General features: G+C 37.1%; 1 protein-coding gene across 4 annotated transcripts in view; it reads right to left on the minus strand.

Annotated features, from left to right (window-relative positions):
- Positions 1 to 12,128, minus strand: part of AKAP6 (A-kinase anchoring protein 6) — a 292,740-nt gene that overhangs the window by 138,221 nt on the left and 142,391 nt on the right. For all 4 annotated transcript variants that reach the window (XM_039705045.1, XM_039705048.1, XM_039705046.1 and 1 more), the window contains one exon: positions 9,534 to 9,656. In XM_039705045.1, the coding sequence (XP_039560979.1) occupies positions 9,534 to 9,656 (123 nt within the window). The remainder of the gene's footprint in view (positions 1 to 9,533; positions 9,657 to 12,128) is intronic.

A 12,128-nucleotide genomic window follows, 5' to 3' on the forward strand; every position in this document is an offset into this window, starting at 1 on the left:
CTACTGTCAGATTAAGACAATGTATTAAAAGAAATATCTTAATTTTCTCAGTTCAGTATACTATCAGAATGTGTGACAGACTGGGGTACCCCTGAAAGAGAATTTTCTTGAGGTTGATTTTTTATATTTTTAAATACCTTTATGAATAATATTACTGTTTCTAGAGTGTTTATTTTTTAGAGCAATACTACAGACAATTAAAAATTATTTGTCTTGGATTCTATGGTTTCAGAACTTGAAAATGGAAGATTAATTTAAAATTTCCCAATAGTGTTTTTGAGAAATCTACACTACTGAAATATGGACTTCTATATTTAGGTATAGTTGCACACATAATTTGGCTAAGAATATAGCACTTTCAATTATAACACCCACTGTGATAGATATAATTCAATTGTGAAATTTAGAGTAATGGGAAGAGTTGCTGGTAGAAAAGATATGGAATGTTCACTTCATTCATCTTAAAGAGATATGACTTGAAACAATTCCTGAAAAATTATTTGTATATGCTTAATATACAGCTACTTTTGCAAGTCTATTTCTCCTGGCACAGTTACCTTCCAATAATTTGTTGTGACAAAATACCAATATATCAAGTTCTGAACTCAATTTTTGGTCATGGAATGGCAGCTGTCTATTTTCTTCTCCTTCTTATTTTTTTTTTCCTTCAGCATTTTTGATGACACAGAAAGTCTCTGTTTGGACAGTGCCTATTATTTAAAAATTTGAGGTAATAATTTAAGTTAATAATCTGAGTTAATAACCTAATAAGCCATGTAATAACCTAGTGGTATTTTCAGATTCCTGAATACTACCTACCAGTGACATTCAGTAAATCAAAAAAAGAACTACTGTGTAAGTTATCCTTATATTAACATGGAAATGGTTATACATTTAGCTTCTAGTAAAGCCTCGCTTTTTAAATTAAGCTTACTTAGTATTAAATAAGCACCACTAGGATATGTTTTCCTGGGAACTAAATATTACATGTGAAATGGTTTCAGTCAATGTCTCCGTTGTTCACGCTTTCCATAAAACCTAGGTGTCTACAAAGAAGTTTTAATTTCCTTCTTTTCTTTTAAGCTGTATTTTCATCTGACTGACACTCCACCTGCTGAAAGGACCACAAGCACTATGGAAATGCTTTATGCAGCTGCATAGGCAAGGCTGAGTCTTAACAATTGCAGGGATTCTACCTTTGCTTTTTAGGGGGAGTGTGATGAACCCTCCTCTGAAGCAGCAGCACTCACTATGTGTTTTTTCTTCTCTTTCTGAAACTAAGAACGTGCCCTCCCTATAGCAATGATGACTAAGGGGCCAACTATCACCAAATGCTAAACCTTTAATGCCTAACACAACATGACCATGATTTGCCTTACATGAACCACACATTTTCTTCTGTAACCAGTGGAAACTGTTGGGTATTTAGTGAACAACAAGCAAAATTTCTTTAAAAGTGGAAATGGTGGAACAAATAATAAGAAATAAACACTACTAAGTGTTGATTAAAAGAAAGGTTCTGTCTGGTTTTGTCTGTTTTATTTTCATGAATCTGAATACCAAGCTTAGTACAGTATGAGAAGGTATAGTAGGTAGGACTAATGGAGTTAAATTAAGAAAGAGAAAATTTAAGACAAATATGAAATTTCCCATGAAAGTCAGATCTATTACATTGTATAATAACCTCCTAAGGGAAACAGTGAAAGCCCAAATCCCTTGGGACCATTAAATCTAGACTGGATAAAAATGTGGGAGTAAGGGCTGCAAATGCACTGACAGAGCAGTAACCTAGTCTGTCACATGGCCACAGAATTTGTGTTGGGTGGGCAAAACTAAATACAAAGAGGCAGGCTCTACTCCAGCAGCCCCATAGCAATTCACACTTCTGTAAAATCACCTCACCCCTTTCTTCTCTGTCACAGCTTCTGCCACACTGGTATTCAAAAATCAGTGGGGTTTTTCCCTTTGTTACATCTTAAACATGAATAACCCAACCTTCCTGACATTAAATGCTTTAGGTTTCTCAGTTTCTGTTTCTCACTCCTCATTGTGTTTGCCACCTTTTGATAATTTAGCCAAGTTTTGAATGCATAATTTTAGACATTGAAAAAAAGGATAGTTAGCCCTACTCTCCAGGATGCCTATTTTGTAGATTTAGAAGACATAGAGGCTATTTTTGTGGATATTTTTAATTTCAAATCCACATAAATTCTTCTGCTGCTAGCTCTAATTTATTTTTTCTGTGCTTCACTATGTAAATTTCTCTTTAATTGTGTCTGTCCAAACATATTTCATTGTCAAAAAAAAAGTTCACATCAGGCTTCCTAAATTGAATCTCAGTTTGCCTATTATCAAGAGACAACGAGGGAAGAATACAGGCAGGAAATGGCATGGGTAAAATTGCTATGCAGTGAAACAATTGCTAAGTTGCCATAATCATGGTGAATTGCACACGCAGCCCATTGTATACAATTGCCCTTAATAATGTCTTGCCTTCTTGAGATACTCAGAAAATATTATGCAGAAAACACAGTTTTCTGACTTGTTGTTCTGTCTTATCTTACACATTTCCAGGTACATCTCTTCCACCCAGAGACACACCATGCTCAAAAACTATTTAATCAAAATATGTCCAAGTTGTATTGCCCTACCACACGCATAAAAAAAGCCAACCAAGAGATAACAGCTTTTGAAACCAAAGATGAATTCATGGGGCATAGCAGCCTTGCCAAATATGGAGTTACCAAGAGGAAAATAACTTACACTTGTATATTATTTAAATATGATTTAAATTTACTTACTATCAGACCAGGCACAGATCATACACTACACTTTCACACATGTAGAATACAAGACTTCAAAATCCTCACAAGTGAGAGTTCAGATTTTGAACATTACAATTTCCTTTTTCCTTCAGTAGAAGAAGCAAAGCTATTTTAGGATGACATCCTAATATGCTCTGCCTCTGGTTTAATACCTTCTCTGTCCAGAGATCACTGCGGCTCTCAGAACTAGAAAAGCTGGTACAGTTCTCCATGAAGATAGTTAACAACCAATATGTTACAGGCAGGTCCAGCAGAGCTACATTTTGTTATGGGGCCCTATCCCCTTCTTATGCAAAACTGTGTAAATCTTGGGGGGCAGCAAAGACTGTCCTGGGAAGGTTTGAACCAATCCAAAACCAAAGTAAATGCAACATTCTTTTAATTTGCAGCTGCACAAAATACCTACACAACGGTAAGTATCTACCAATTGGAAAGACAGGATAGAAAAAAAGTACTACTCTTAAGAGTATGAAGTCTCTAAGAAAATTACAAAGAAACTATTTCTTATTCTACAATCCTGCACAAAACAAATGTCTGGAGTGGGACTTTGTGTACAGGAAGACAGTAAATTAACACTCTCTTCCTTCATTAGAAACATATATAGTAATAACTGACCCAAATCATAATAGATCTACTTCTGTGCTCCTACCACCATAACCATGGCCCACTCTTTCTCCTTACAAAGAAAATATTTGTGTCATCTTTTCTTCATTACATTACCTTATGGGAATCATCTTTAGATCAAGCACAGTATTTTTTTATTGGTCAGGACAGTAGTGCTGTTATTAGAAGGATAATATACCTGGATTTTCTTTCTTATATACTTGTTTTTACTCTTCCTTAGTCACCAAAATGTTCTTTAAATTTGAAGAACAGTCCAAACAGTTCAGAAATCTCTATTTTTCCCACAGCCTGCAACTTACATTCTCTGTGTTCAGACTACAATACAGGTAGAGCCAAAGGTATTGAAATGACAGCAACATTTCCTACACTTTAACTCAAGAAACAGACAAGTTTACATAGAGGTTATTTGGTTTACAAATTTTGGAAGCTGAATAGTAGTCAAAACTGACAATATACTTGTATTCTGTTTGTTTAAGTTCACTGTCTTACTTCCTATTAAATAATTTTATTAGCAAGTGAAATCTGCTGAGTTTAGTCTACATCTCTTAGAATATTCTGCAGACTGCTTCCAATGGAAAAGAACACCCTTTCAGGATCCCATGCACACTCAAAATATCTTTCAAGATACAAAACACCAAAAAATTAAAAAATTCAAACTAACAGTAGGCTAAACAAATTCAAATCCAAATCCTTAGAGCAATAAAATATTAGATCACTCATGGTGCTCACTCTTTAGTGCCATCATCCTGAAGAAAGTATTCTATATTTTGAGGAAATTATCTAAATTAGCTGCCATGCACATTGGAAATTCCCATATAGCAAAAGTACAATACAAAACTCGGCCATTCCAGAGGCTTTAATACCTTTAATAAAATTACCATTACCACTGCGACTACAAAGACAGTTGGTAGATTAGCCCAAGGCATGTGTATTTAACCTTATTTTCAATAAGAATAGATATTTAATACTTCTCTAAAACGACATTTTTAGAAAATGAGATTTTCCAGGGAGATGAGAATCATCTTTTTTTCAAGCATAGCAGTCTTGTTACAAACAGACAATCAGGTATCATGAAATATCACTGAGGCATCATTACTTCACCAACACAATTTCTTAAATGTGAAAATACAATCTATTTTCTGTATGAAGGCATTTGCTGTTTTCAGCTCAGAAATTGCTGAGCTATGATGTGGCCAGAAACATTTATAATGGAGACAGAAAAATTCTTATTTCATTTCTCTTTGGATAATAAAACTCAAGTCCCCTGTATCTTAAGAAGAATTTGGTTCTGAATGCAGATGCCAACTTTATGTACAGAAGGAAAGGAAATGCTAGTGTGAATCAACTTGCCTAATTTGCTTTGAAATACTAATGACACACTACGATATTTTTAAGACTCTAACAAGTAAAGTAAATATGGTGACTGAGAAGGTTAATATAATGAACTGATTCTGGGCTAAAAAGGGTTTTAATGTGGCACAAAGCTTGTGACTAAATTGGAGTAAATATTACTGACAGGGATCTGAAAAGAAAACTAAGAAATTACTGTTAATGGATATTATCAGTTAATAACTACATGCAATCCTCACCACTTGTGGTTTTTACAGAACTATATTTGCTATTCTAGTTTCAGATAAACAGAACATATATTTTTGCCTAAAAATCCAAGAAACCTCTTACTAGACAAACATGGATAAAAATGCTCGACTACTAATTCCAAATTTCTAAGAAGATGTTACCTTAATTAGTTTTATCTCTACTGAAAAAATATTGTTTGCCAACACCTACTAATAATGCAATAAGTATTTAAAAAGTTGCACCTAAGTAAGTGTAAGATATTATATTTTTCATTTGCAGGATCCCTTTTAAAATGCTTGTGTTCCTTAGCCCTAAGTATGACTCCAGACACAGAAGTGACTTAGTACAATGACCTAAAGGCACGCCACACTACAGTGCAGAAGTAGGAGTTGTGCAGCAACAAGAAAACAACGTACTGTGTTACAACAAAGAAAAAAGTTAAAACTACAGAATTCAAAGTTCCAGGCCTCAGCAAATATATATAGTACCTTTTGTCTAAACCTTTTCCTCGGCTGTTCTTCACAGCTAGCTTACTTCTTTACTGTGCTAAAACAATGTAAAGTTAAATGTCTTTTTTAGGCAACTAAAATGGTCAAGAGATACATGGTTTATTCTTATTTGTCATACTAATAACAATACTAAGCTGGTTAGAAAGTCTGCTTGGTTTCACAAGCATGGCGGTACCACCTAGACAGATGCGTTTAGCTCATAAGCTGCCTTCAGGATACTGTTTTTAATGAAAACTGATTTGCATACCACCAAGTCTATGCTTAGAGTCTGCTAGCTGCTGATTTTGATCAGGGTGCCAATGGGCAAGAATCAGCATAACAGAATAGGAGAGATACAAATGATTAAGTGAATCAGAAACCATTTTCAGAAGTTCCTTTTTGGTAAGGTAAATGAAGCTATCTTTTCATTAGGAACAACTGATTTTAACCTGATTGTTCAAAAAATTTAAAACCTGCTTCATTTTTTTTCTAGTAGGACTGACTGAGACCTTTGTGGAAAAGTAGATTTCTACTGAAAAACACGCCTGTTTTATGAAAACATATTAGTGTTTTCGACATCTGCTGGCTTGGGTGGCTGCCTGCAGAGTGCCAGATGTTCAAGGGGTGGCTGCTCCATGTCAGCTCTTCCATATGAATGGGAAGCACACAGCTCCCAAATCAGTTTAACCAACATTACTGAGTTGTGAAGACCTGTAAAATTGAAAGAATAATTTCAGTCACTATTTCAGGGATCTCTGAGAGCATTTCAATTTATAGATTTGTGCTTTGGTGTTATCTAAAATGAAGCATATAGCAACTTTTGTTCTGCAGAACATCAGGGAGCTAGGTTTTAAAATTTGCAAGAAAACTGTTCTCTAAGCTGAAGATTGTCTGTTAGAGCACACATTCGAGATGTAGAATACCTTTCCGTTTGTAGAAAAAAAATCATACTCCTTAGCAAAATGTATGGTTTCTCATCGTGGCAAAATCTATGGAATGTAAGTTGTAACTGTGATTTTAAGAATGAAATTCCAATAGGTCTTAGAGTTACTAGTTATAATTGTGGTGTATTTGAGTATCAGGCCTGTGCCTGCATGCACATGCAGTGTATTTAGTTGTCAATTCCCTTGGTGGCCCAGGAACTCCCCATCTAGTCTCTGTGCAGATGAGATAATTGGAAAGAAACAGACCAAATTGAGGAGAGGCTGCCTTCCACCTTCATCAGAGTGTGCTTCACTGTTTCAGGAGCTGTCCAGGCAGGACTTCAGACACTTACAGAGATGCCTCTGCAGGCAGCTCTTGCTGAGCCAAGAGCAATAGACAAACACTATTCATGTGCTTCAAAGTGTTGATTAACATCTTGTGGACAGTATTGCCAGGCCAGGTATAAGAATTAACAAGAACAACTGTGTGGGGAATTGTACCAATTTAAGCTGATGTCACGCTAAGACACTAGTAATAGAGACTTGAACTTACATCCTGTTCAAGAGATTTGACTCCTCACGTGAGCGTTAGTTTATGCAAAGATTTTCAAAAGTTGATGCTATAGGTTTCTTACAATGCCTTTTGTTTTAAACACACTCTATTTATGTTTCTGTGCTTCACCATTTCTTGAAATGTCAAAGATGAAGAAAAGCAAGACTGAGTGGGGACAGACTTTAAAATTCAAACCTTTTTCAACAGTTTACATTAAAATCCTAAAGTGACAGCCTACAGTTTTACATACTGGAAAATTTGGAAGATGTTCACAACCTTCTCCTTGTCACCTCTGCAGAACTTTTCCCAACCAATGACAAAGGGAACAAGGATATTTTTGTGTTTTCTTGTCCTGTTATTTACTTTTCTTAAATTTTGACAGAAGATATTTCATTCATAAATGCAAAATATTCCCCCTTTATGGCACTAATTTTGTCAGCACAACAAATGTATTTCAAAGAAAATAGTATCACAGTTCATGGAATTGGTATCTTGTGCCAAAGGCGAAGGATATGTCCCTAACAATAAAATCAACTACGTCAAATTTTCACCCATTCTGGGATGAGAAAACCTGCACCAGTGAGGAATCAGTTATGAGACATGCTACATATGCACTACGTAGGAAAGAACTAAGACATTTTCTTTGTTTTCCCATCTAATTTACTACCAGTGTCTGTATTATAAACCCATAAGTCTGGAACCTAATTGTGTAAAGTTCCAAATCCTTTAGTATATCTTAGGTGAGTCTGACATAGATAACCTGACTGGTAAAAGAAGAAAATGAGACGTATAATCCCTCACACCATGGCCTTACAATGGTCAACTAAGGGAAATTTCAGCAGTGAGCTTAACACAAACTGAAGTTCATATACTTCTGTTTAAACACAGATTAGGATGTCTGACAGATAAAAGCCACTGAAAAGCTGACAATCTAGTTAATACAAATAACTACCTTCCATGCTACAAAACGCTCTGTATTTTCTGCTGTGTAGAAACTACTATGATAGCATACATTTTCTGAAATCCAAGAAACAAAACCCAGTTATGATTTTTCAGGTTATGCAGTGATTTTTTCACTGGATATAGATGCCATAAAATAATTATAATATTATCAAATATAAAATAGAAACTGAACTATTCTTTAGATATCTTACTTCTGCAGTGAAGTAAAAAAATCCCCACCTTGCTTCATAACGATCTTGCATAAAGATCTTGAAAGCATATGAGGATTTTCTTAGCCCAGATACAGAGAGGGCAGCTGGGAGCCTAACTAGTGACAGGGGAAAGTGCAGGTGCCCACATACTCATTTATTCAGACTACCTCTAGCAATGAGTCTGGAGTTGCCTCTGAGCTGCTATTCCACATTCCACTGTGATATAGATGGGTTTGGCCTCACCTCCTCAAGAACCACATGGCAAAGTTGGAAGTAATTTGGCTGCAAAAGAGCTACTGTTCTCCTCCCAATGGAAGAAAGGGGAAAAGAAACTGACTGTGAGAGTTACTCAGCCTGGTGATTGCCCTGTTACCTGGAATGTGTTTCTTTTTATCCAGTCAAGAGTGGAAATTGTGATTCTACTCATAAAAGCTTCTCATCAGAAGTTTCATGTTGCAGAATACAAAGAAAACAAACTGAAGTGACCAATGCCTTTTCCGAGGTCTCACTTCACGATGTGCTCTGTGCCTTCAGAGCACCTGTAAACACAATGGGAATCATAGGACTGAGTGTGTGCAGAAGGCAAGGTAAAAATCTGAACTCTGCACAGAAAAAAAATCTGCAACATGAAGAACAATTGAGTATCTTCATACTGCATGTGACAGACTACCACGATGAGCATTTATGCCAGTAACTGCCCACAGGCACTACTACAACAGAAATGTTTAAGAGCAGCAGACACGAGAGCTTTCTGTATAGCTGAAATCCCGAAGACAGTTTTCAGTTTGGTTTTAACAGTATGTGTAGTTGATGTATACTTAATTAATTTAATAATGGTCACTCCACTATTACGGTAGGGATTAAGATGACATTTTTTCCTGTAACAGATCATGTGACTTCCTGGGACTGTCAAATAATTTTCTTCCATAACATTATCAGAGACTGGAAATGAGGCTGAGCTTTGGGGGTTTATGATCTGATGTGGGCTCAGCTAATACACTGTTTCATATAACTGGGGTGTCTAGGTCATTGGCTCAGAGTAGTGCTATCACCACATTTTCTTCCATTTCATACTGGTAAGAACCTAAGATTTTGGCAGAAAGAGAGGAAATTTCTTAGCCTAATTTTCTGTACTTTTTTTTTCTTTTTACAAGCTACAGTAGTTTAATTTTTACAAAGTTATCAGTACATATTTCAAGTACAGAAAAATAATTTGTTGGAATCCTCATTAAAATAATTTGTTGGCATTTTCATTAAAATAAACTGCAATGCTGCAAATCTTACATTAAAATATAGATGCACACTAGTAATTAAAAAGTAATAATCAAATAAAAAGCACAGCAGAACACTTCAATTACTGAGAGCAATCATAGTATATCTTGTCCTACCAAGTGTGTCTCCAGGTACAGTTTCAGGCTGTCTGTCTCTGCTTTAGGAGGAGTCCAGTTCTCTGTTGTTTCCATGGCTTCATTTAACCAGTGAATGAATTCATCCAGCTTGCTTACAAACCCCTTACCATGTAAGAAAAAAGAAAGAACGAGCATTTGTTAGTAAAATGGCGATGTGAAAAATGTATGCTCAATTTTATTGTATTTTTTTTATACAAAAGAGTAAAATTTTACCTCTTACAACCTAAAACAAACAAACAAACAAAACAATTAGAGAGTGGTCTTCTGGTAACTGAGTAGCAGAACAGTGTTTCTGGGAATAATCCAATGTGATATTTTAGGACAAGACAATGTGGGATCCATATGACTGTGATGAAATAGAGAAAACAGCAAAGTTTTAGAGAATATGAGGGAGATATATAAAAAGCTTCATAGAAATTATAATGAAAATTGAGCTTAAGACCCTGCACTGAGCAGACTGGGTTACTATGAGCACTGAATGTTGACAAAAGGACTGAACAAAGCTATATTAACAAGGTATACACAGCAGACCAAGGGAAGAAATTACTTGTCAGAACTTGGGTGTTGTGATTCCTGTTTTGGTTCATAGCATGAGACTCAGAGAGAGGAAATCAAACAGTAGATGAGGCAGAATATATAGCATTTAATATAAATATTGCTGATTGCATTTGAGCCACACAGATGGTGCTCCGGAGAAGACAGGAGCTCCTGCTTCTCAGGAGCACCATTTATTTCAAGATTAGTACCAATTATATTGTCTGATTAAAAATAGTGCCCCTGAATTTACATGATTGGATGATTCTATCAGCACATACTGAGTACAGATAATTTTACCGAAGTCTTATCCACCACAAAGCAAGAGAGTAAATGGAATAAACTGACCGTGATGTTTATAAGCACCCTGAAAATTAACTCTGAAGAGGAATGTGCATCTATTACAAGTGTTGTAAGACTAGATTAAGTTAGGTCTAATACTGGTTATATTATTAGTGATTAGCTATGAATTTCCAGCATAGTGGGAATTTTAATTTCCAGCTGGGTAACAACAAAGTATATACACTCAGAACCTCAGTCTCACTCCTCTATTAAATGATTTCTGCTAATTATTAGTCCATTCAGATAGCTAAAAGCAAACTAAGCATAGAACTTTTTAAACATTCCTGAGTGTCTCAAGAGCCCAAATCCTCTTCTCCAAAGCTGCACATGAAACTGGAATTCTAAACAAGACAGAAAAAGGAGTCTGAGCAGTAGGTGCACAGCTGTGTTATTTAAAGGGGCAATGGTAATAACCCAGACCAAGCAGAACCACACTTCCTTCAAAATTCAAGGTAGAAGAGCCATTTTGGTCCAGCACAGATAAGAATCAGGGTCCAGCAACCAACTCTTGTCTCCCAGGTGAAGCAGCAGTGCTTCTAAACCAAAGCTAGAGTCTGGCAGGAAGCTGCAGTGTATACTGCAGGCATGACAGCACCCACTTGAGCACTCTGAGGACTGTAATTTTTTTTATGTGACTCCCCACAAGACCTCAGGATAAGGAAACTATTGCTGTCTCTATTTATGAAATCCACTGTATATCAAACCATTATAAGGAAGAAAACTGGTATTGTGCAGGTTTCATTGTAGGCTATTTTCCAGCACATTCCAGAAAGAGGGAAGAAATACAGGGAAAGCAACCCAGTGGCTATGGTGACTGAAACAACGTGCCTCTCTTCTGGGGCAAGTAATGAAGGCAACTACATCTGTTGTCTTCCAACAGCAGGCTATCATACCACAGGGGCTATGTTCCCCCATGTCAATCTGCGGACAAGGGCAGGGGCAAGATGTTCTCCTTGCTCCATTGCTTACTTTCTTCCAGCTCACAGTAGAGCATGAGATGCCAGACTGACAGAGGAGTGGGAGACGTGAGCTGAGGAGGAGAAGAGCAGGAGGAGTAAAATCCTTCTTTTCCCTCCAATAAATCTCTGCCTGCATTTTAGCAATGTGCTGTCCTTGGGAGACAAGGTGATATGGTAAGCAAAAAGGGAAAAAAAAAAAAAAAAGGCTCTCTCTTGTACATGCGTCATGTATTTTACAGAAACAGACACGTATAACATCTGCCGGCAGTACTCAATGTCTGTATGCCTTCAAAAGGGTGCTTGGAAAAACTGAAGGCTTGCAGCAGTACAAAAAGCAACTATTAGCCACGGAGTTAGTTCTGTCCTCTCACAAAACCTGCCTGCGTTGCAATGTCTGCTACTTTGCACTGGTGCTCTCGCAAGCATCCAGCTCCGGCAGCCTCCTGTGTGCCCTCACCGCCCAGGCCAGGCGGGCCCCAGCGCGAGCGGGGAATGCCGGGGGCCTCGTCTGGAGGCCGGGACAAAAAAAATAGAGACAGTCTCCTACCGAGCCACGATGAGGCACGTTATCTGAGAAAAGAAATAGAAAAGAAAGAAAAAGAAAAAGAAAAAGAAAAAGAAAAAGAAAAAGAAAAAGAAGCTGGAAGCGCCAGTGCCACCTGGCACGTTGGGACCGCGGCGGGGGACACTGTGCCCGAGGGGAGCCCGCGGCAGGGGGAGCGGCGGCCGGGGCCAGCCC

This window comes from Passer montanus, unplaced genomic scaffold (genome assembly GCF_014805655.1).
Source record: "Passer montanus isolate IOZ18808 unplaced genomic scaffold, ASM1480565v1 scaffold18, whole genome shotgun sequence".
In the NCBI taxonomy this organism is placed as follows: Eukaryota; Metazoa; Chordata; class Aves; order Passeriformes; family Passeridae; genus Passer; species Passer montanus.